This window comes from Desarmillaria tabescens (genome assembly GCF_030435595.1).
Source record: "Desarmillaria tabescens strain CCBAS 213 chromosome Unknown EV420scaffold_3, whole genome shotgun sequence".
Taxonomy (NCBI): Eukaryota; Fungi; Basidiomycota; class Agaricomycetes; order Agaricales; family Physalacriaceae; genus Desarmillaria; species Desarmillaria tabescens.
Window position 1 is genome coordinate 1,515,861 of NW_026848302.1, and position 21,251 is coordinate 1,537,111.

General features: G+C 48.7%; 9 protein-coding genes across 9 annotated transcripts; 4 read left to right on the forward strand and 5 right to left on the reverse strand.

Moving 5' to 3' along the window:
* The first annotated feature begins 82 nt into the window (after nucleotides 1-82).
* Nucleotides 83-1,624, forward strand: EV420DRAFT_1507857 (uncharacterized protein). Its single transcript, XM_060471397.1, has 6 exons — nucleotides 83-197; nucleotides 252-355; nucleotides 404-448; nucleotides 504-1,007; nucleotides 1,066-1,279; nucleotides 1,330-1,624. Exons 1-6 carry the CDS (start codon nucleotides 140-142, stop codon nucleotides 1,422-1,424), a joined length of 1,020 nt encoding a protein of 339 aa, XP_060337833.1. The 5' UTR covers nucleotides 83-139; the 3' UTR covers nucleotides 1,425-1,624.
* EV420DRAFT_1300535 (uncharacterized protein) lies at nucleotides 1,625-4,453 on the reverse strand. The gene is made up of 9 exons (XM_060468384.1): nucleotides 4,329-4,453; nucleotides 4,118-4,279; nucleotides 3,999-4,064; nucleotides 3,839-3,942; nucleotides 3,374-3,788; nucleotides 2,729-3,323; nucleotides 2,299-2,671; nucleotides 2,211-2,249; nucleotides 1,625-2,151 (listed from the first exon to the last, which is right to left on the reverse strand). Exons 1-9 carry the CDS (start codon nucleotides 4,429-4,431, stop codon nucleotides 1,990-1,992), a joined length of 2,019 nt encoding a protein of 672 aa, XP_060337834.1. The 5' UTR covers nucleotides 4,432-4,453; the 3' UTR covers nucleotides 1,625-1,989.
* A 132-nt stretch (nucleotides 4,454-4,585) lies between these two features.
* EV420DRAFT_1700369 (uncharacterized protein) lies at nucleotides 4,586-7,555 on the forward strand (the record flags this gene model as incomplete). Its single annotated transcript, XM_060479486.1, has 4 exons — nucleotides 4,586-5,224; nucleotides 5,273-5,400; nucleotides 5,454-5,831; nucleotides 5,878-7,555. The coding sequence occupies 4 exons, from the start codon at nucleotides 4,586-4,588 to the stop codon at nucleotides 7,373-7,375; spliced, it is 2,643 nt and encodes an 880-aa protein (XP_060337835.1). The 3' UTR covers nucleotides 7,376-7,555.
* Nucleotides 7,484-10,356, reverse strand: EV420DRAFT_673580 (cytochrome P450). The gene is made up of 17 exons (XM_060483028.1): nucleotides 9,954-10,356; nucleotides 9,829-9,899; nucleotides 9,742-9,771; nucleotides 9,651-9,687; nucleotides 9,542-9,601; nucleotides 9,475-9,487; nucleotides 9,283-9,418; nucleotides 8,842-9,232; nucleotides 8,726-8,781; nucleotides 8,516-8,669; nucleotides 8,437-8,461; nucleotides 8,368-8,382; nucleotides 8,243-8,311; nucleotides 8,137-8,192; nucleotides 7,962-8,077; nucleotides 7,724-7,906; nucleotides 7,484-7,651 (listed from the first exon to the last, which is right to left on the reverse strand). Exons 1-17 carry the CDS (start codon nucleotides 10,264-10,266, stop codon nucleotides 7,592-7,594), a joined length of 1,785 nt encoding a protein of 594 aa, XP_060337836.1. The 5' UTR covers nucleotides 10,267-10,356; the 3' UTR covers nucleotides 7,484-7,591.
* Nucleotides 10,137-10,775, reverse strand: EV420DRAFT_673814 (uncharacterized protein). Its single transcript, XM_060483029.1, has 2 exons — nucleotides 10,692-10,775; nucleotides 10,137-10,618 (listed from the first exon to the last, which is right to left on the reverse strand). Exons 1-2 carry the CDS (start codon nucleotides 10,700-10,702, stop codon nucleotides 10,318-10,320), a joined length of 312 nt encoding a protein of 103 aa, XP_060337837.1. The 5' UTR covers nucleotides 10,703-10,775; the 3' UTR covers nucleotides 10,137-10,317.
* Nucleotides 10,358-16,861, reverse strand: EV420DRAFT_1700403 (Mus7/MMS22 family-domain-containing protein). The gene is made up of 13 exons (XM_060479487.1): nucleotides 16,492-16,861; nucleotides 15,299-16,441; nucleotides 14,137-15,247; nucleotides 13,763-14,087; nucleotides 13,666-13,700; nucleotides 13,217-13,608; nucleotides 12,123-13,155; nucleotides 11,796-12,076; nucleotides 11,605-11,748; nucleotides 11,422-11,547; nucleotides 11,157-11,364; nucleotides 10,995-11,107; nucleotides 10,358-10,940 (listed from the first exon to the last, which is right to left on the reverse strand). Exons 1-13 carry the CDS (start codon nucleotides 16,645-16,647, stop codon nucleotides 10,788-10,790), a joined length of 5,220 nt encoding a protein of 1,739 aa, XP_060337838.1. The 5' UTR covers nucleotides 16,648-16,861; the 3' UTR covers nucleotides 10,358-10,787.
* Nucleotides 16,862-17,644: 783 nt separating this feature from the next.
* Nucleotides 17,645-18,155, forward strand: EV420DRAFT_1507881 (uncharacterized protein). Its single transcript, XM_060471398.1, has one exon. It carries the CDS (start codon nucleotides 17,863-17,865, stop codon nucleotides 18,082-18,084), a length of 222 nt encoding a protein of 73 aa, XP_060337839.1. The 5' UTR covers nucleotides 17,645-17,862; the 3' UTR covers nucleotides 18,085-18,155.
* Nucleotides 18,125-19,619, forward strand: EV420DRAFT_674148 (CRAL-TRIO domain-containing protein). Its single transcript, XM_060483031.1, has 4 exons — nucleotides 18,125-18,512; nucleotides 18,608-18,706; nucleotides 18,756-18,825; nucleotides 18,887-19,619. The coding sequence occupies exons 1-4, from the start codon at nucleotides 18,316-18,318 to the stop codon at nucleotides 19,454-19,456; spliced, it is 936 nt and encodes a 311-aa protein (XP_060337840.1). The 5' UTR covers nucleotides 18,125-18,315; the 3' UTR covers nucleotides 19,457-19,619.
* EV420DRAFT_673883 (uncharacterized protein) lies at nucleotides 19,578-21,247 on the reverse strand. The gene is made up of 4 exons (XM_060483030.1): nucleotides 20,865-21,247; nucleotides 20,750-20,806; nucleotides 19,764-20,699; nucleotides 19,578-19,715 (listed from the first exon to the last, which is right to left on the reverse strand). The coding sequence occupies exons 1-4, from the start codon at nucleotides 21,032-21,034 to the stop codon at nucleotides 19,700-19,702; spliced, it is 1,179 nt and encodes a 392-aa protein (XP_060337841.1). The 5' UTR covers nucleotides 21,035-21,247; the 3' UTR covers nucleotides 19,578-19,699.
* Between the last annotated feature and the right edge of the window lie 4 nt (nucleotides 21,248-21,251).

Below are 21,251 nucleotides of genomic sequence, written 5' to 3' on the forward strand. Positions count from 1 at the left end.
TCATGCAGAGTGCACGTGACATGCCGATATGAAATTCGAGCTCTTTCCGTGACCTGAAATAGACGAGAATAGACGGCTTGCATCTTGACCTCCTTCCCTCAGCAAGGTCTCACTCATTCTCCGCGGTACCCCCACAACAATGGCAACGAATCTCTACGAAGTCCTCGATTTGCATCCCAATGCAACCCCGGAAGAAAGTAGGCTCTCTCACCGTACTGGTACCTTCATATGCTTACGGACAACCTAATCAGTTCGTAAGGCGTATAAGAAGAAGGCCTTGAAGACACATCCCGACAGGCTTTCTCCTGATGCCACACCTGCTGAAAAACAACACTCTGCAGAGAAATTCCGCCAGGTATGTCCTGGGCATGCTCCCTTCCACAGCTTCTAATCAGTACAACAGGTAAACAATGCCTACGAGGTCCTGATCGATGTTGAGAAACGAAGAGTATGCATGTTTTACGTCCGCTTATTGCACAGTATCAACCTCATGGCATGTACAGGTCTATGATTTACATGGCTCTTACCCACCGCCGGAGGTTCCGCCTCCTCCCCCACCAAGGACGGGCCACGAGGGCTATAGATCCCAGCCTCGTTATCGCTCATCGTCTCCATCCCCTTATGAAGATACGGGCTTTCCGGATCCATTTGTATTCACTGATCCCTTCGTCCTTTTCGACAATTTCTTCAATACTCAATCTCATCATCGTCCGCACGATTATGAGCCTCGGCGAAGTTTCACAGATGTTTCGTATTTTGATGATGATCCATTTGCTTCCCGTCGCCGTAATGGCATCAATATTCTCTTGTCCGGCATGGGTGGCGGTCTTTTCTCGATCGGAAGATCCATGCAACAGCATGCCCTTTCACGCCCTGCATTTGAAACCTCGCGGGCATCACGTTTCTCGGTGGGTGGTGGAGGTCAACGAGGTTGGACAAGTGAGAGTACTGTGACACAAACCATTAATGGTGTGACCCACAGTCGCCGCAAGCGAAGAGACTGGGATGTAGGTTAATTTCCCTGATCATTTCGAATTTCATGTTTATGATGTTCTTCCATTCCAGGGTAATGAACACGTTACTATAACATATCCTGATGGAAGGACAATTTACACGCTCAATGGTGTCGAGCAACCTCAGTCGCAAGCTGTCGAACCTCCTTCTCGTGGTTATATTGCACCTTCACTCCCAGGTAGTGTTCCACCTCCGCCTGTTCTTCAATCTGGCATGCCGCCGCCGCCGCCATATTCAAGTCGTCCGAGTTCATACCATAACCCTGGTAAGTATTTGGCATCGGGTTTCTTCACGATTTGACATTGACCCGGGCAGAAGTGAACGCCGGGCACTCTGCTCCTGTTCCAGACCCAGCCTACTCGGACGGTCATGAAACTGCGCGCACACGGTGGCGTCACGGCGGTACATGAGGATGCCTAGACTTCTCCCTTGTCCTGCTGTATACACGTTGAACTGGCTCTGTTATATATATGATCGGTGGAATTCTTGAATGTTATCTAGCTAATCGCTTCGTCCTGTAATACTTACCACACTCTTTTTGTACTTGCTTCCCACTTTACTTATGACAATGTATGTCTGCATTTGTATGCCGTAGTTGATGAGAATATATACGTGCTCCCATAATATTTGGTGCAGTGCAGCGAGTGTGTAGGTAGTCGAGTAGTAACGTACAGGCTGCACAAAGCAGATTTGATACAGGTACATTGAAGCCATGGTGTCCATTGCGAGCAGTCAGGCGCTCAGGCGCCCAAGCGCCGATAGAATGAGGATAGCGGATCCGGACCCATAATTACGCTTCAAGAGAGTTAATAAAGAATGACCAGGGAGCAAAGCTCCGAAACGACGAGGACTGCATTTAAAATACAATGTAAGTGCGTAAATATATGACAAAAACAAAAGAGATAGCGTTAGGAACGTAAAAAAACCGAGAGCAAACCAAAAACCCAGCGAAAGTGAATAGTGAATACGGATGGGTCAAATTACTGCCGCCGTGCTCCGTTGTTGGACTGGAGGAAATGCAGACGACATTGGCGATGGTTGTCCGTTAGTATCGTCCAGTGATACAGGAGCAGGTGCGCTAGTGCTTGGGGTGGCCGGCTGAACACCACTAGTTGCGACCTTCCCAATGAACCATGACTAGAATGACGAAAGATCAGTACGGAATTCATCAGGAGATGAGCCAGATGAAAACCAACCGGCACCCAACCACGATCACCTCCTTCTTCTTTGACAGCCTAACATAAAGTCAGTGGCGCGTCGCCAAAGAAATGTAGTGCTACATACGTAAGACCAATGGTTATATCGCTTGAAGACGCGCAAGGCGTCGTCTTTTGCCAAGTCCAGTTCCTCTTCTCCCTTCTTCTTGTAGTCCATTAACGCGACTCCCGGAAAACTTGTCGAAATAATGCTCAGCGGAAGAATAGGCGTCTTCGATACCGGAGTCGATGGTGGCGAACCTCCAACGATAGCTGTGCTGCTCTTGGCGGCCGTAGCCTCTGCAATAGCGGAAGCCACGGGAACGTTAGTTTCCAGCAGACAGCCTGCAGGTACCCATCCTTGCTTGACAATATCCGTGTCCACGATCCCGGAACCTGTAGGATCCCGTTGCACGACCCACCAGCCCCGAGCTCGTGAGAGTATAACGAAGGTGTCACCTCTAGATTGTACATGTCAGTAGAGAATGGATAGAAGGAGATAGGGTCATAATATTTACACAACGACATCAAATTCGTCCTCTTGTTCTGCCATGTAGGGATATATCGCTACTGCGTATGATACTCCAGATGAAGCGACTGGTAATTCTCGCCCACTGTGAGGTTGCTCTGTTGGCACCTTAACACCATCATGTCCATTTGAGCTGGCGACGACGGTTGCTCCGGTCATCGCTGAGTTCGTTGATTGTAATGTATTCTGTGTGGTAGCCGATCCTGGTGCTAGTGCATCTTCGCCAAGTCTTGGGTCCACAGACGGCGAGGCTATGCCAGGTTCCGGCCATCCTGGCTGAGGGCTCAAACCGCTCAAACCGGTAGGTAGTGGAGCAGGCGCTGAAAGATCTTGTACCTCAAGCTTCGGTGGCCGTGTTATTGGACGTGAGGGCTTCCCGTGACTGGGTCCGGTGGCTGTTCCGTCATTGGACATAACCGACGAGGCTTTCCGAGCAGCGTGCTTCTGTTGAGCAACAACTATTGGTGAACGGATATCTTTAATGTGCTTCAACATAAAGACGGGGTTTTTCTTGCCCTCCTTCAACTTTTGGAAGAGAAGCAAGGGTTTTTCGTCGTAGCTTAGACAACGTTCTATCCTATTGCCTATGAACGGATCAAGATCAAATGAAATGTGGGAAAGGCAGTGGACATACCTGCGGACCCGAAACATATGAACATAGCATAGTTTTCCCAGTTATCATTATTGATGCGGTATTTCTTCAATGCGGCCGGAAGGACCTTCCATGTTGGATCGTCTAGACTGACCTTGAAGCTCTTCAAATTGTCCGAACTCTCCTGCCGTAACGGCTTCGTCACAGATTGGCTCGGATTAGGGGACTCGGAGGAGGAACCTGACCGCGACTTCTCCGGTGCTGAGGAAGTGGAAGGGGCTGGTGGTGGCGGCTGTCCGTTGGAACGAGTATACGGAGCTATATCGTGTTCGAGCTGCTGCGGGGATGAGTGGGGGGTGTCAAGGTCGGCCTTGGTTGGCGACTTGGCAGGTTTGACATATTGCGCCCATTTAAATGAAGGTTGACGGCGTAGAGGACTGTTATCATCCTGATGAATCTGCGAATTTATAGAAGACTGGTACGGAGAAAGGCCGATACAGAACGTACCGATCGTCCTATGGACCCTCTGAAAGTATTGTAGTCGTCAAGGAATGATTGCAAAGTGATGTTTATATTGCGATTCTCTTCTTCCAAAATACGCAATCTTTCGGCTGTAGAATGGAAGCTCAGATTATAACCATGTTCGAGAGAATGGTAGCCGTCTCACCCTGATCCCTGACAGTGGCATGGAGTTTCTCTACCGTTGCATCCCCTAAGCGCTCTGGAGCTTCAGCTAGTGAATGTTATCAGGAAGTCTGATACGGAAAGGTAGATGGGTGGACGGACAAGGCGGTACGTAGTCGTCGGCTTCTAACGGAACATTATGGGCAAGTTTTATCATATACACGGCTTTAAGAATGGCGAGACGTTGTCCGACGGTAGCAATTCCAATGTTCTTGAGGGTTTCAGCGTCGACCATGCAAAGGACATCGCCAGATATTCTGTGTTCTGTGGAAGGCTGTTAGAGCCTGTCGCCAGAAATGCCAACGAAACATACCTTTAATTTGACTTTCATACTGCGGGTAGCCAAGATTTGCTAGCCAGTTGTGTACGTCGTTCTCATCCCAATCGACAATGCTGCGCTCAGCTGGGCCGTCCATGGTGGTGGGGAGAGAAGCAGAGGATCTTGCACTGCAAAATGTCATGCACGTGATGACCCGTTTTGAATTTCAAACTGCGTCCGGGCCTGGTCCTTCCCTGTCCGTCCTTCCCTGCCATTTGATGGTCTGTCTTCATCGTGCTCAACATTGTTGAATGGACAATCCCTGGGCAAATGCTTGGGGAGACGATACGCGACCTCAACACTCCCCGTCACCTCCTACACCGTGGTCTGTTCCAGCCACTTCAAACAATGACCATGAAGAAGCTGATATTGGTATTCCTTCCTGGTCATCCCATGCCCTACAATGGAACGAGCCGACGACTTCATTGTGGGGAGAAAAGTCAAATAACGAGCCCGTGTTGACCAACACTGATCATGATACACATGTAGAATTAACGGCCGAACCGGACGCAGCGTTGTCTACGGAGGAAGACGTACTTTCACGACCTGAGTCACCTCAATATTCTCCAATTGCATCGCCGGAGCTGGAAATTGGCGTTTTTAGTCCACCGTCACTGACACTGCCGTCTTTTCGCGACGAGAGTACTGAGGATTCTCGGCCAGAATCACAACCTGGCAGTCCAGATGCATTTGGTACTTTCGAGACTGGACTTCGTATGGATAATGCAGAGGCGGATCCCTGGACGCCATCCAAGCCATCCTTCTCATCCGATCCAGCTTCAACTTCTTGGGAGACCGATTGGGCCCTCGCAGACCGGAGTTCTGAAACAGAGCGCGATGATGAATGGGAGATTGCAAAGCAGGAGAAAGCAAGGCGAGATTTGCATGTTGTATGTTCATTTCGTTCTTTCTTTTGCGACTCGTCTGAAACGACGCAGCCTCCAGAATTGTTGGCCTCTATTGTACAGCGATTCGAACAATTGTCTCATGAACTATGGCCTGATGATCCATCGCCAGACGTAAGGGACGAAGCCAATCTTCAGTCCATTGAGGATATGCAGGAACTGTGGGTTTTTATTTTCTCGGAAAACATCCCAGCACTGAACACGGTCTGAAAAGTTCTTCGGCTATTCAGAAATTCGTGCCCGACAACCTCACAATTCCGCCTCATGCCGACTTCTCCAAGACATTCATATCCAAGAAGATGGCAGAAAGCCTAAAGTTCACTAGACATGCACCTATGGTACGGCTTAGTCCTCTGGCCCGTTACGTGGCGTCAAAAGGTTCCACAGCCTGGGAAGCTTCTGTGAAGGCCCGGCCTGAGTTGTCACAAGATGATCTTGTTCCCGCGGGGTGGCGAGTGATACCTAAGGAAAAGGATGTCGCTCCACCAGTGATAGACACGAAGCAGAAATCCGCAGGAGGTTTATTATCCTTTTTCGGTCGTAGATCCATGACCCCACCCGTTACAGACAAGCCAGTTTCTCCGGTGGCCAAGTCCTAGTGTGAGCACATCTCCTAGGTCCAGTATTGATACGCACAGGAAATCCATTTCGTCTTCATCCCCCGTAGTTTCATCCCCTTTATCGCCAACCACATCTGCAGGTCATTCAAGTTCTTTGCCGCCGCCGCCCGATCGCGAACCTACACCTCCTCCTCCTTCAGCCGTTTCCCGGTTCTTAACCAGGTTTTCCAGAACCAAGTCATCTACAACAAGTCCTCGGAATTCCATTGCGTTATCATCAGATGATCTGGAATTCTTGTCTGATATTGTGCCTAGTGCCGCTGCGGTCGACGATGTAGATGCTCCCTCGCTTTCAGACATGATCGAGTCTTCCCCTCTACCTGAGAAACTTCCACCTCCGCTAGCCCCGCCGCCAAAGAATCATTTGGCTAACGGCGTCCCCAAGTCAAACACCATCCTTCAAGATGATTCACCATCTCTTTTGGGTATCTCATCACTGTTCCCTTCTCAGCCTCCCCCGGCACCTCTACAAACATCCTCCTTAATGGATACCGTGATGACCCTGCCTTCAGTGCCAGAAACAGTGAAGAGCTTGCAATCAGTACCATCCCGAAACGTGACCCCCGTTACTAAGCCAATGCCTTCATCGACATTGCGCAGTAACCCTGGCCCATTTCAACCCTCCAAACGAATACCTACCGCCATAATGTCTTCCAATCCCACCAAGCAGTCTGCAGTCTCGCCATTCTCCTTTTCTCTTCCACCGCCTCCTACATCACGTCAGCAGACGCCAGTTCCTAGCCCCCCGCCACCCGCTCCAGCAGTGCTGATACACAATCCAGTTCCTCGTAATGTTGCTGCACCATTATCACTGTTCGACGACGAAGAATTCTCTGACTTCCATGCTACTCCAACACAAGGCGATGGTGCTGCGTCATCGGCGTATACTGATGCAAGCTTCTCCTCTTTCTCATCAGAGCAAAGCCTTTTCTCTTCCACAAGCAGTAGTAGTCCGCATAACGCGGATGGCTTTGATGAATTTGATGATTTCGTGCAACCCACATTACGTACCCCATCTCCGCCCGCTGTACCCGCGAAAACTTCAGCTCGTCCTCCCAAAATCACATTGGCCTCGAACTTACCCATTGGTTCCCCAACTCGATCACCTGCACAGCTTCCTCCTCAGAAACGCAAGGTCAATCGGTCAGAGCACCAACGAACGCTTAGTTTGATGGAAAGTGCTGCTGCTCACGGGAAGTGGCCTTCACCACCTTCTCCGATCCCACCTCCCTTGGAGCCTCCGCCTGGTGGTGTGAAAAAGCAGGTTCAGCTGGATATCTTTGGTGGAGACGAGAGTATATCATCACCGATGCAACAAGCGCAGATGAATGCTATTGGTGCGCTAACTGTATCGCAATCATCCCCCGCAATACTTGCGCCGACGCCTGCATCTGCACCTCTGTTACGGCCACCACAAAACCACATTCATAAGCCTTCCCAGACCTCAAATAAAGCAGTCTCAACGAAGATAGGGGGTTTGTCGGCTCAGGATCTGTCATTTTTCGAAGGGTTGTAGCTTCCATTGTATCACAAGGCTTTTGGATATACTTGTAATTTATATTGTTTTGTTAATACGCATGTTTTGCTAGCTGCTTTCTCTTCTACGGCGGTATCAGTGCACCCTCACACCCCAGAAAGTGAATATGAATTATATGTAGAATTCAGTCAGAATCATAAGATAGTATCATCTTTGTATATCCATTAAGTAAACTACATTTCTCGGAATAAGTGCTCATAAGGCCGCCTCCAAATCATCGTCCTTTGCCTCTTCCATTCTAACCCACATACCAGCCTATCGAGCAAGGTCAATAACGTGATATTAGTAGGCGGAAGCAGGAGTTCCAGAAGGCTTTCTAATACATACCTTAGCGTACATCGTTAGGTGCAATCCAAACATTATCTTGTCCCTGCCTTTGGTCGTTCCAGAAGACTTTACCCAACTCGCCGGCGGAACGCCCTCAGCTGGCTGAGCGTCCATGGCAAGACTGAAAGAAGAGAATGTCTGTAGCAGTCGAATAAGGTAATACGAGGCTTCGTTGTAAGCGAACTGATAAAAAAGTAAGTTACTTTGAATACTTGCCACACAAGGCAAGCGCTCTCACCTGTTGGCCCAAGCATATTCTTGGACCCGCATTGAATGGGACGAAAATAAAAGGGTTCGGAGTTAAGTACTTGTGCAGACGACTGTCGAGGAAACGGTCTGGATCGAATTCAAGAGCTGGATGTAGTTGACGCTAGAATCAGTAAAGCTAAGCTGAAAGATAGCTAGCAACTTACCGTCCGGACCCCACAAGTCCGTCCGTCGGTGCATTAAGAATACAGAATACACTACTCTATAGTGGGGCATTAAGACAATCTGCGAAGTAGCACTGACAGGACTAACCTCGTGTCCTTCGGAACATAATATGGTGCGCTCCCTTTGTTCGGAAGGGTGGTCGCCACCTCGGAAGTTCTAAAACATGTACATGTTATCGAAGAGATCAAGAAGACTCGACAAGTATCTCTTACCGAGAATTTCCCGGGCTTGATTTTTAACACGGTCAGCCGCTTTCAGATCGATAGGATAGTATCACATACACAGGTGGATACAGCCGCAAAGTTTCTACACCACACGTCCGATGAGCGTGTGAATCAAGGTACTGTGGAATTAGCGCACCGTTTAAAAATGCTCGTAAATATTTCATGTCACGAATATCCGCATACGTTGGCCGTCGTGTACCAACCTTCGCCAGCATCTCTGAGCGTAGGCGAGCAGCCATATCTGGATGCTCGCACATCATGTATACTGCAAAGGTGAGAAGGGAAGCAGTCTACATCATGGTTTCTGCTCAGTCAAACTGAAATTGAACGAGGATCAGCCAATTACCGTGTCTCTTCCAGCCACAAGGATGTTCAGGAGCTCGTCTTTGATTACTTTGGTATCTAGAGCAATGCCGACAATTAACACATGTTTCAAGTTTGATAACGAAACTTCACACGTACTATCGGTATTTTCCACAAGACTGTCCAACAAGGACATATTCTCCCCAATAGCTTTCTCGGAACTGGAAATCTTGATGCCCTTTGCCTTCTTCTCAAGAGCTTCCGCTAGCATGGGCTGAACAAATTCGTCAACAACCGTTCGCGATGACTTAACGGCATCTGCCCAGAATTCACGGAGCGGCCAAGTTCGTCCTCCTTGGAGTCGAACAGCACTCTGCTCTTGCCCTTTAGCAAACGCCTTGACGAATGCGTTAGAAGGATGATTGACGAAATGGGGATGATCCGCCAAAGGAGAGCCAGCTGGATAAGGTAGACCAGCCGACATCGAATTGACGTCCTTTCCGAACAGATACTCAGTGGCTGAATCCAAAGTGAATCGGGCGACGACATCCTACAAGAATGTTTACAATAGATTCGCCGATATTACTTAAGAGAACCTACCTGGAAATCGACAGGATAGCCTTCCCGCAACCTAGTTTTGATTTGGGCGATTGTACCTGCAGCATGCCGCTCAAAGTTGTCGAAATCACTGATGCGGTCTTTATTGAAAAGCGGCCTTGTCATGTTCCGGTGAAATCTGATTAGAATGTTCAGCACGAGCTAAAGGCTCGAGGGACACCTGAATATGCTCACTTCCACATGTCACCTGTTACAATCACTCAGTTTTCGTTTGTGGCGTTTGATTATTGAAAATTCTTACCGTCAGAGTTAAAAACACCGGCACCAAGAAGAGACTCGAACGTGGCATAAGTGACAGGACCTAAATTATTTGTCAGGACACGACGCGATACTAGTATCTCAATGAAAACCTTTCTGGAAGTCTTGAAATTGGGTAGCTAGGATGGCCTGATTATACAGATGAGTGGTTAATATAATAGAAGGGATTACCGGTGTATTTACCTTGACATGCTCTGGTTCCAGCGTGACCATCTCGTACGAAGGTAAGAATGGGGTTCACTAAAAATCAAGGATCCAGAAATCGCTCACCCGCGTCTCTGAAAACAGACTGAAAGAGAAAGTGTTTCCATACTCCTCACTCCATTTTTGGATCCTTTCAGCTAATATGTTGTTCGTCAGCCAAAAAGGATGCCGTCAATGGGCGATTAACGAACCTGGATATCCATTTTTGAAGCTATGAAGCATACTTCGTACGATAGAGATACTAGTCTCTTGAACAGAGGGCATCATGACGGCCCCCTTGGCGGCAGCATCCCGAAGTACGAAAAATCTGGACAGCAAGTTCCAGAAGATACTGACGATAAGCTGGCACAAGGGAGCGACCAAGTACAGCCATGAAGAGAGAATGACATCGAACTGTCGTAGTCCAGCTTGGAGAGCCCAGAAAGCTGAACAAGGAAGAATCAGGACGGAGATGACAGTCCTGAACAGATACACGATCCCTGGGGGTGGTTGGAAGATAGCCATCGACACCTTCTGAGGGCTAGGTTAGTGATCCTACTACTTATAGCCGCGGGTCTATGATGCAATCGGCACCAACATATGTATTCCCAGGTGCATGTGGGTGACAAGAAAAGTACATGTAATCCGAAGTGAACCCAAGGTACACTTAACGTGATGGGTCTTCGGTTTTGATATCGCCGGAACCATGCTTCCGTCTAAGTTGACGAACATATCTAGGGTTGCGCCGCTGAAAAAGACAGGAAGAACAAACGACCCGATGGAGACGCGTGGACCTTTAATTCCGCCAGAAGGATTTTTAGACGGCGCTACTGTATCCCGATGCGGGACAGCTAGTATTATATCCCACACATCGGTGCTGAATGAAACGGCAGTCGGACGTAGTTTGTAAGTGTCGCCTGAAAAAGCCTGGATCAAAGGTTGATACCTACCGGCCGCACATTGGAACACTTAAGTCGGATGACCTGGCTCAATTTGAATTCAGTCTGCTTCTATCGTCATGATTATCATCGGGATCAAGATCCTAGCTACCGACCCGGACTTCCGATTCCCCTCGACCAAGCTGACCAGTAGTCCAGGCGCTTATGCGAACGTAGCAAAGGCTGTTGGAGAAATTCCAAAGTCACTTCTCGGCAGTATGCCTCATATCGGTGAAGGCTTTCCGATCCGGGTTCAAGGGACTAGTGTTTCTAGTCAGTAACTCCGCTAGGTGACTCTGAGGGGTATTAGCTCACCGAGCGAGAACTGCGCATCCGAGAGAATAGTTTTATGCAGTGCCCAATAAAGAGTTCATTCTCGTTCTTCAAACCCTGGTCCAAAAGCCTCGAGTTAAGAGCAGAAAAGATGCCTTTTCGAAGTTTTGAATGATCATCACATCACATTGGAGGCAAGAATACCTTTCACGAACGCCGCACGCAAGTGTAGAAAATCTTCCTCAGATATATGATAGTCGCCATCGTTTTTTGGCTGAAAAGGAACATCTTTGAAGAGAGGATGTTGACAGCGATCTATGCTCAAAATTTGGGACAAGAATTGGTGCTCGATGGTGACATTGATAGGAACTAAAGACTCAAGCATTGCTCCGAAGAATTTGTTATTCCATTTCTGTAGGTAACAAACGTCGTTAGTTGATGGACGGCGAAACATCAAATCTTGAAATACCGTGTATATCATTGGGTCAAGTTGGAGCATACAACAGTGTCCTTCCAGGTGGACATGGTACTTCCAAGGAGCGTCTCCTTCATGATTAACAACAGCGTCCAATAGCTTGAAGTAAGCTTCCCAGTTCTATAGGTATAGAAATAAGAAATAGGAAACGGATTATCAGAAGCAAGCACAGCAGACCTTGTCGTTCCCATTGCGGACGACAACGGAAGCACACCCCAACCAGGTCATGATACAACGATCGAGTTCAATAACCTTGGTCTCCGGAAATGATGATAACTTCTTCAATAATTGATATGGTATCCAAGATACTTCGTGAAGGAACTATGCACATTTTAGTCCAGGCTCAAGATAATCAGCGACAGAATCACCTTGAACAGAGCTTGATCTTTAGATTTGAAATCACAAATAGTAGATGGATCTTTCTCGCCCAAAGCTGCCAACAAGTCCGGATCATCCATATCCAAATCAAACATTCCATATTCGTCTTGGCTCTCTTGACTTTCTATAGTCGATGGCACGGAAGGGCGCTCAGGAGGAGGTAGGACCGATGCCCTCGCATCAAAAAAGCGGGCGAGGATGCCCACAATCTCCCCTCCGATCCAATTTTCTTGGCGTAACTTGCTGTTCCTCACGATCTTAGCAATGCACACTAACAAAGGATGAGAACGAGTCAATAGAAATCAGAAACAACGCACGGAGTAGTTCAGGTTCCGGATAATCGCGAGTCGCAGGATCATTGTAAACGTCCAATACTCGACGTACGCATCGCAGCACGGTTTGCACAGGTAGAACGGTATCGTTCTTGTGGTCAATTGCAGGATCATACTCGTCCACTACGATGCCCACGATGGTACGCAGCCACTCTGCGACACCAGCCAAAGGTAGTTTAAGCGCGACCATAAAGCGGGAATAATGCATCAACGCCTGCATAGCTACCAAGCGTGTACCAAAATCGGCCTCGTCAAATTTGACATAGGACTGAGCATGTGCGATCCGCGAAACGTGATTTTCAGGGTCCAAATAGATAGCGATCGCTGTCGCGATATGACGATTATGCAACATTGACAGTTCATTGGTGCTTGGCGGACAGCGCCTAGAAAATGCCAGAGTCCCAACAGGCACAGCAAGAGATAGAAACTTCTTGACTTTCACAGGCAAGACTGAGGAATCTGGGGGCCTGATCTCATGCGCAAACTGGACGATAAGCTTCAGGAAGAGGACAAAAGCGCTGTCATGCTTTTGAACCTGGGACAGCATAGATAGATCGTTGTTACGCATAAATCCGGGGAAATTAGACTCTTCGTGTCGCAAGTTGGCAAAATGTCGACTCCGGAAGACATCGGCTAGATGAGTCAATGTCGGAGAAACGTCATCCAGTTTCCAGTGACATCGGCTCCATAGCTGAAAACAACGTCGCACAACAGTGCCAATGTACTGGTCGCGCTTTGCCTTACTCTTTTCCTGAAGTGAGGCATCACGATCTTTGTTTTCGACAAGACAAATTGTCTTCAACGCCTTGGTGACGATGTTCCACGCAGCCGGAGCCTGAGGGGCAGATGTTGTAGACCCATGTACCGAGAACTGGGACAACGCACAAAGACTGGACACTGTTGACCATATCCATTCGCTAACCTGTAAGTGGGTAGAGCCAACCGGCTCTGATAGTATATCTTGTTCCACGATTTGCCAAAAGGGATGAAGACCATTATTGGAATCCTTGCCCCGTTTCTCGGAACGTATTTGCAACATGGAAGACACATGTCCACAACTCAACAGTACGAGCACCAACTGTGACAGTCTCGAAAGGCCCGCTATCCGGAACGGAATCCATGCTATTCTGGAGTCCGTACTGTGCCAAACATTGAACCAAGCGGATCATCGACTTTAGCAGAAGGTTGTTGTCTTCTAAAGTGAGAGGCAGACTTTGAGGCAAGCGAAAGCCGAGGCGAACGGACCACTCGACGGCTAACCAGCAAAGATTCAATGCGGGAATCTCGGTTGACGCCGCGATGAATTCTGGAGTGCGCGTCTTTGCCAAGAGCCGGCTAATCTCGTCCTGAACAGCCGCGCGTAGAGTTGCACTCTCCGTGCCGATGTGGAGTTGCCGTGACAGCTGAAGAGACGCTGTACGCGCTAGACCATTCCATCCTTTGATCGTTACATCACCATCCATGTCGGGTACTGTCGACGGCAAAGTTAAACAGGCCTTCCCATATCTTTGGAAGCGCGTCAACGAACTGAGAAATAGACATATCTGGAGCGAGGCTGATTCCCTGGAAGGAGTAATGCGTCGGATCGGGAGCTTGCAGGTCGGGACGACTGACAGTGTATTAACTCGAAGAGCCACCCTTTCCCAACATAGGTATCCCGCGCAAAGGAGATACCTTGGGATAACAGTGGTACGTCCACGGGGAACTTTGTCGGACGATCTGGATGACTCGAACCATGCTGGGAACCGCTGATTTCGATCTGCGGTTCAGGATCATCAATGGCAGACGGAATGTCCCGACTTGGCTTGCGAGGAGCAAATACTCTACGATCCGTTCCACCTTGTGAAGATGGCGCTAATGCATTGTTGAAGTCCTCGTCGGTCAAGTCAATGTTAAGAGATACATTGTAGGATCGCTTCCCGGATCCGTTTGCTATCCTGGTACCTTTGGCTGCGGTGAAAATGTATAGTCCGTTCTTGTCAGCGATGCTGCTCTCTACTTTTTTTCTTCTCCTTGGCCGCCTTTTCGGTGTCAATACGCTGAATTCGAGGCTCTTTATAGGTGCCAGAATTCGAAAATTCCACATCGGAGTCAGATGATTGGTAGTCATTGACAGGGTTATGTCGTGAGGATGGGCGCTTCGCTAATCGGTGGAAAGTCAGCTTGGTCTGACGCTCACGTTTCTTCCCGTTACTCTGATGGCCTGTCGCAGAATGATACACCGATGATGATCGGTGTCTCCCACTACGCTGAATCCCCGTAGAGGAAGCTAGATGACGTTTCCTTGACTTTTTGGGTCTCCGCCTTTCACCATCAAGCATGCAGTCAATAACATCCTTCTCTTTGAGGATGACCCTCCTCGTGGGTTGACGGGATGGCCGTTGGTCATTATGACCATTGTCGTCCCCGTAAAAGACTTCTTCATCTGATGTATCTGATATTTCAATAACGTCCGGCGCAGCATGGACGGTTTCGAAGTCGAATAAGCCACCGTCAATAATGTGAGGTAGATCATCAATGTCGTTGCCATCGTCATCGTTCTTTTCACTCTCACTTTTTGGGATGGGTGGTTCGTCGTCTGAGCTCTCCGAGTCCCCGAGAATTTGTCTGTTCGGCCGCGGCTGCTTAGTTATCCTAGATCGGCTTTGTCCTGGGAGCAGATTGACTTCCTCCGCCTCGCTGCCTGATAATGCAGTAGAACTTTGGCGTCGGGATTTGCGATTTTTAGCGGTAGTATTCTGCTTGCCAAATTTACCCAACATAAAAGCCGGGTACATTCGTTTAAGCACCTTCATTCGTTTGCGATCCTCTACGTTCAGGTCATCTTCTGAATCGCTGCCACTGGGAGAGGTGTTTCTATCTGGAGGAGGCTCGCTGGCGGAAGATTGTACACGACCAACCGGATCATCGTCGATGATAATCGGAGTGTCATACGAGTTAGATGGCATCGGGTCGTTGTCGTCATTGAACAAATCAGGAAAACCCAGGGCCGGGGAAGACCTGGAAGAGACAGGGGAATGGGGTGGTGGAGAGGGCAAGTGTGGATCAGCGCGATTAGGCGAGAGCGATCGCACGTCTCTGTGTGGCGATGATGGTGTTGGAGCATCAGCCTATAACATAAATTAGGGTAAAGTCATCCAACCTTAGAGAAGAGTACTTACCCCAATGTCAACGCTTGTATGTCGCGAAACCGCTGGTGAAATTGTACGCTCCTCTCTGCGCCCTTTATTGGTTGCAGCTGCCTCCCGTTTTTCACGTGCTTTCCTTTCCTTCTCCACTCTCTTCCACTCTCTGCGCGTCGCCCGTATCTCCTTGTCTTCTTCATCCGAACTAGACAGCTGATCAGGCAAGCCTAACCGTGAGACGTGTTCTGGACTCCGACTCCTTGGTTTTGTTCGATCATGTTCTGTATGTACATACTCCTGATCCTGAGTCTCTTCTTCATACTGGTCTTCGCGGGTTTTATGATGATGGTCGCCGCGACGAGGGCTTCTCATTTTGACGATAGCGTCCGGGTTATCACGTAACTGATTCTGGTACAATGCCTTGTCGTATTCATACGGTTTAACTTGACGAATACTTCGCGTGCGGAAAGAATAGCGGGACTCATTCTGAGCGAGACTGAAGCCTTCGCGCTCAAGGGCTTCGCGTTCTTCAGGGGGAATGAGAGACGGCGAATGCGGGAGGCTAGGGGAAGAATCATTTCTCGGAGGTTTGGAAAGGTTGGTCCCTGGTGAAGAAGTAGGAGTGAGAGGAGAGGATGGCATGTTTGGTGAGCGGGGCTTCTGGGGTGAAAACAGGAACAGATCGTCATAATCGTCATGGGAAGTTCCTGTGATAATCGCGGTGGACCGTGGAGGAGTGGATGCTGAAGCCCGGTGGGAGCGGGAAACAGTGGCATGGAATTCAGGATGCTCTGGGCTATTATGTGGTGTCAACTTTGGCACAGCAGGCGAGGGAGGCGTAGATGGACGACGGTGTACATTCAAGGATAGTGGAGAAGACGAGAATAGGCGCTGGTTTGCTTCTGAGCTACTGGTCGCTGGCCCGGGCGACGGTCTCCCATAACCATGCAGAAAATCCAAAGGATCTTGTGAACCCTCAGACCCCGCACCTAAGTCTTCCTCTTCTTCAAAATGACCTCCGAACGTACGATCTGCCGCTTGGATTTCTTCCGATATATGAGGAAGAATGGGTGAAGGAGGGCTCGGAAGTCGCTCAGGAGAGGGTCGAAGGGTAGAGCTCTGTGGTAAAGAGCCTGGTACTGAAGCGGGCCCCGCAACGACAGGACTACCGTGCGATAGCTATGGTAGCATTAGCCATATAAAAACTGGCACACAGTGAGTTCACCAACCTTCGTACGCTTCCTTGGAGGGCTGTCCCCGTTCGACTCTTCGTGCACCTTTCGGTTGCTGGTGATCTTCGGGGGAAGAGGAGCGCGCCGCGCGAAAGAGGCAAGCTCTTCCAACTCCTCCGGATCTGAAGTTTCTACCACTTCTTCGTCCGTCATGGCACTGGGTGAGGCTAGGTCGCGACTCGCGATGCACGCAAGCCGTGGTGGTCCAGGTACGCTTCAGGCACTGGGAGGGCGTCACAGAAACGCGATAGCACGTGATGTGACACTTGTTCTTCAGCGGCCCGACGGTCCGACAGCAGCAAGATGTCGACATTTCAAGTTGAAGAAACAACTTGTTGGATATCAAATATCTGTGGGTTGATATATAACGTTGATAGCTGATCGATCTCACAGCGTGTAAATACAGATGCTTCAGCGAATTAATCTACCTTATTTATATTGAAATAATCGGACTAGTTCTCAACCTGCTACCAAGTAGCTACGACTAAGTACTAATATACCTACTTGGTACTTACTGCATCAAAGGTATCCTTAAATTGGTCACACAATCCTCTGGTTATGCACGACTTTGATAATATTCTGCTTCGTCCGGTGTAATTGCGTACGCCTTCAAAATCTACAGTGTCGAAGGTAAGGAGAATCTCTACCATCAACTGAGGCGGATTCTTCTAGAAACAGAATTAGTGATAAATTGTCAATCGAAATTATGTACATAAGCTCTACTGGTCTCCTATATATTTCTTCTGTTCCTTCATGCGAGCTTGAAGACAACGGGGGAAATTGGTGAGTATCCCACACGACACTAAAGCCAGACACCATAAACCCTCCGGGGAAGAACGTGCAGACGATACCAGTTGATCTGAGATCCCGATAGAATAAGTGAGCGTCATTCAAGAGTGTCGATAAGGTATCCCAACGCCCGGACGGTCAAAGTATTATTACTTGAACACACAATCTTTTTACATTGCGACAGTGAGGATTCAGTTCCGCAAATTCCATGAGATGAAGAGAAATTTGAACCGTACAGAACCAACAGTTAGGCAGATTCCTGATTGAAATGGACAGAGCAAAACTAGAAAACTAAATTGATTGGTCGCCTCTGCTAGGCTGTGCCCGGCCCGGAAGTCGTGAACTTTTTGTTCGCTCAAGCCAGCTAAAGTCACTGCAACCACGGGAGGAGATTCGGTCATTGTAATATACTTTGACCGGTGATATATCATTCTACTCATTTTTACATGTCGAATCATTCCTTAAGAATGGTTCTCTGTACTTCTACTGTGCTGTTAGAAGGCTAACGCGCCACGATTATCAATAGCACTGTCAGGAGAGGGAACACGAGTTCGTATTTCCTTGCGTACACGACTAACAATGTTCTTATGGTCATCTCGCCATTTCGTTCAATACAGCTTGACAATCACTGCAACCTCTTCATCGGTACCTCCAGTGTTGTTGCCACGAAACGGCTTGTTTGATTTTCATACTGGAATGCCAAGGCAGAAAGTAATTTGTCCAGACTGCTGTTCTCTGCCCGTTGTTCTTCAGTGTTCTTCTAGCACCGCTATCGGCATCGCGACTGCGCACACGACATAAGTGACATAGCGGTGGTAGCCCAAAGTTAGGGTCTGCGGGAACAGCCTTATTAGGGTCCGAGCCCCTAGGTAGCTCTCAATCACCATCCATCACCACCAACTCGACACCCACGCTCCGTCTATCCTTTTTTCATATCAGCACCTCTGACTATTTCTTCTCTTTCATCTGCATTGGGCGATAAGAAATCGACATCTGCCATACCCGTATTCTTCCACCTTTTTTCGTCGTCTGATGTCTTCCACACAACCGCAAGCCGCCAGTGCAAGCCCCATGCCTGCGGGAGTCACCGACCCCAACTACAAGCCTGGCCCCGGACGTTTGGGTAACCTTACCGTCATTCAGCTTCACGCTTTGGAGAAGTTCAAGAAGGAAGTTAGGGACGAGGGCTGGTTCGATGAGGAGAGAATGGATGATGAACTCATGCTCAGGTCTGTCCCTATTTCTTTCCTAGGCTCTAGTTTTGTCGTACGACAGGATTTTAGTGCCCACGATGCGGGCGGATGACTTACTCCGCTCCTATTAGATTCTTGAGAGCCCGCAAATTTGATGTGGCAGCCGCGAAAAAAATGCTGCAGGAGTGCGAGCAATGGAGAAAAGAGTTTGGAATTGAGGAGATTATGAAGTACGGCATCTCTTCTCGTGGCGTTAATTCCTTTCTCATTGTATTCCAGGAACTTCGACTTCAAGGAGAAAAGAGACGTGGACAAGTATTATCCTCAGTATTACCACAAGATGGATAAGGTTAGCTCTACGACTTGGCCATAACCCTGTCCCTTACAGTTGCCCTTGTTTCTTTCTATAGGATGGCCGACCGATTTACATCGAGCGTCTTGGCTACCTCAACATAAAAGAGCTCTACCGAATCACAACCCAGGAACGCCAGCTCCAGCGTCTTGTCTACGAGTACGAAAAGAACTACAGCGATCGCCTACCCGCCTGTTCCAAGGCCTGCGGGCATCCCGTAGAAACATCCTGCACAATTCTTGACCTGTGGAACGTTTCTCTTAGCAACTTCTATCAGGTCAAGGACTACGTCATGTCGGCCTCGTCCATCGGCCAGAACAGGTACCCGGAATCCATGGGCAAGTTCTACATCATCAACGCGCCTTGGGCATTCAGTGCCGTATGGCGGATTATCAAGCCGTGGTTGGATGAGGTCACTGTCAGCAAGATTGACATCATTGGGAGCGACTACAAAGATAAGTTACTGGCGCAGATCCCGGCCGAGAATCTTCCCAAAGATTTCGGAGGGCTGTGCCAGTGCGAGGGAGGATGCTCGTTGAGTGATGCCGGTCCGTGGAACCTTACCAACGCAGATGCGCATACCCCGGCAGCAAATGGAAACGGAGCGCCAAATGGCAATGCCGTGTAGATGTCAGCGGTTGTCTTTTCATTCGCTCATTTTTTGCTGGGACGGAAGACTAATTGTACAGAGTAATTCAGATATACCACTTTCCTTGTACTGCATTCACATGTTAAGATAGAATCGGTGACAGTGATAGGGAATTTAATATAGTCTTAACTACACTCATTACGAGGTCATCTTTGCTCGTTGGACCAATATTCGCAAAGTGAGAGAACTATTGATTGCCACGGCAGTCTAGCGCTAAATAACTCAGCACCAACAGAACCTTGAAAAAAATCAGTCAAAATCCCTGATGCAACAGATAAAAACAGACTTCTCCCGGTTCAACCAGATCACATCAGTGGGGCTTTCGGCGCCGTACCACTTGAGCGCAGGAAGATGCTCTTTCCTTTCAAAATGGATCGCCCCGTGATGTTGTGCCACGCTCTTGAGCGCATCAGGTAAACACCATATCTCTATCTTCTCTATTCCATGTCTTCCAGCGACAAATTTTAGGACTGAGAACAAATCCCCGAAGTTTTCCTGATTAGCCCGCAGTCGGGTTATCAAGAGAGTTTTGGGCACCGCCTCGAATGTCCAAGTTGCGAAGACAGTATCATCATCATGTGTTGCCTTGTCAGAAGACCTGGAAATGACGCCCCAGTGGGTTACTGGTGACTCCAGCTTTCTCCAAAAAAATCCCAACTTCGTTCGCTGGAACATCTCGACACCCTGACCAGGCAGAAAAGTGAAGAGGGTCTTTCCAGAGTCCAAGCCCAACGATTTCGCAATTAGATCCTGCTTGAGCTTCTCTTCATCGGCAGGATACAACGCTTGTATATCATCCACAGCCAACCACCTCCATTTCTCATTTGAAATCGAATCTGTAGTAGCGTCCACATCAAGTGTTTTGACATCCCAGACCGTGGTGCTGGCATCATCCAACACCCACCCTGGAACACTATCCGTGGGGCCGCAAGATCGATAAAAGTCACCGACATCACTCCATAGCACCGAGAAATGACCTGGGTGTATCCCTGCAGGCCTTTGAGGCGGTGAGCCCCATGTTTTCGGAAACATGGGAAATAAGGAGGGATCGACAGCAAGGACCCAGTGCAGTAGACGCATCATATGTTTCGCGTATCCTTGACGTCGAAACCGTTCTGGTGTCAAAACCGCTGCAACCCCATAACAGGATACCTCTTCGGGGACCATAGCATCGGCCTTATGAGCATTGTGCCCTCGAAGTATGAGGCCCTTGCGCCGGAAACTACCAAGTACGTTAATCGATGAATATTACTTTGGGTGTATCAAACTCACGTCATACACGAGCATTTAAAATCCAATGAGCCTGGATCATCTCGCGGAGATAAAACCCTGCGAATGAACACATTCTGATATTGATCAATGTGGGAGCAAACGATCCTAGGCTCACCATGCTGTCAATTTCCCGTTCGTCGCACTTTCACCTTGTTCCACTTCGGTGGCTAGACGGAAGAACTCTTCTTCGGTCAGGGGACCTCCCCAATGTACGAAGGATCTACGCCTTGACTCTAGCACTTGGGCCGGTGTGGCGGGGAAGATGGTCAGAGATGATAAATTCATCGGATGGTGATCGTCAGGAACAAAAGAATTTGACCACGTTTCATCCCTTATCTGCAAAACCGTAGAATGGCACTGGGAAAAACGTGCAGGAACCTGGTACAAGACCTTGACAGCACAAACTTACCAAGTCCCGGCACCAAGTTCATTGATGATGTGACTTTCTGATTTGTTTCTGATGCTAGTGTTCTGTCCGGTATGATACCGCACTTTAGGGTAA

Bases quoted from the DNA above. Each gene is read 5' to 3' on its own strand.
- EV420DRAFT_1507857 (XM_060471397.1), top strand. From the start codon at position 140: ATGGCAACGAATCTCTACGAAGTCCTCGATTTGCATCCCAATGCAACC. The intron at 356-403 runs GTATGTCCTGGG...TCAGTACAACAG, and splicing joins CTGCAGAGAAATTCCGCCAG to GTAAACAATGCCTACGAGGT. The intron at 1,280-1,329 runs GTAAGTATTTGG...TGACCCGGGCAG, and splicing joins GAGTTCATACCATAACCCTG to AAGTGAACGCCGGGCACTCT.
- EV420DRAFT_1300535 (XM_060468384.1), bottom strand. From the start codon at position 4,431: ATGGACGGCCCAGCTGAGCGCAGCATTGTCGATTGGGATGAGAACGAC. The intron at 3,789-3,838 runs GTACGTTCTGTA...ATAAATTCGCAG, and splicing joins GAGGGTCCATAGGACGATCG to ATTCATCAGGATGATAACAG. The intron at 2,152-2,210 runs GTTGGTTTTCAT...TCGTCATTCTAG, and splicing joins GTGATCGTGGTTGGGTGCCG to TCATGGTTCATTGGGAAGGT.
- EV420DRAFT_673580 (XM_060483028.1), bottom strand. From the start codon at position 10,266: ATGGCTATCTTCCAACCACCCCCAGGGATCGTGTATCTGTTCAGGACT. The intron at 8,782-8,841 runs GTACGTGTGAAG...GCATTGCTCTAG, and splicing joins TCTTGTGGAAAATACCGATA to ATACCAAAGTAATCAAAGAC. The intron at 8,193-8,242 runs GTTAGTCCTGTC...GCCCCACTATAG, and splicing joins TATGTTCCGAAGGACACGAG to AGTAGTGTATTCTGTATTCT.
- EV420DRAFT_1700403 (XM_060479487.1), bottom strand. From the start codon at position 16,647: ATGACGGACGAAGAAGTGGTAGAAACTTCAGATCCGGAGGAGTTGGAA. The intron at 13,609-13,665 runs GTTCGTTGACGC...TGCCGTCGACAG, and splicing joins CCAGATATGTCTATTTCTCA to TACCCGACATGGATGGTGAT. The intron at 12,077-12,122 runs GTGCGTTGTTTC...ATCCTTTGTTAG, and splicing joins TCCGGAACCTGAACTACTCC to TGTGCATTGCTAAGATCGTG.
- EV420DRAFT_1507881 (XM_060471398.1), top strand. From the start codon at position 17,863: ATGTTCTTATGGTCATCTCGCCATTTCGTTCAATACAGCTTGACAATC.
- EV420DRAFT_674148 (XM_060483031.1), top strand. From the start codon at position 18,316: ATGTCTTCCACACAACCGCAAGCCGCCAGTGCAAGCCCCATGCCTGCG. The intron at 18,513-18,607 runs GTCTGTCCCTAT...CGCTCCTATTAG, and splicing joins GATGATGAACTCATGCTCAG to ATTCTTGAGAGCCCGCAAAT. The intron at 18,826-18,886 runs GTTAGCTCTACG...TTCTTTCTATAG, and splicing joins ATTACCACAAGATGGATAAG to GATGGCCGACCGATTTACAT.
- EV420DRAFT_673883 (XM_060483030.1), bottom strand. From the start codon at position 21,034: ATGAATTTATCATCTCTGACCATCTTCCCCGCCACACCGGCCCAAGTG. The intron at 20,807-20,864 runs GTGAGCCTAGGA...GTTCATTCGCAG, and splicing joins AACGGGAAATTGACAGCATG to GGTTTTATCTCCGCGAGATG. The intron at 20,700-20,749 runs GTGAGTTTGATA...CGTACTTGGTAG, and splicing joins TTTAAATGCTCGTGTATGAC to TTTCCGGCGCAAGGGCCTCA.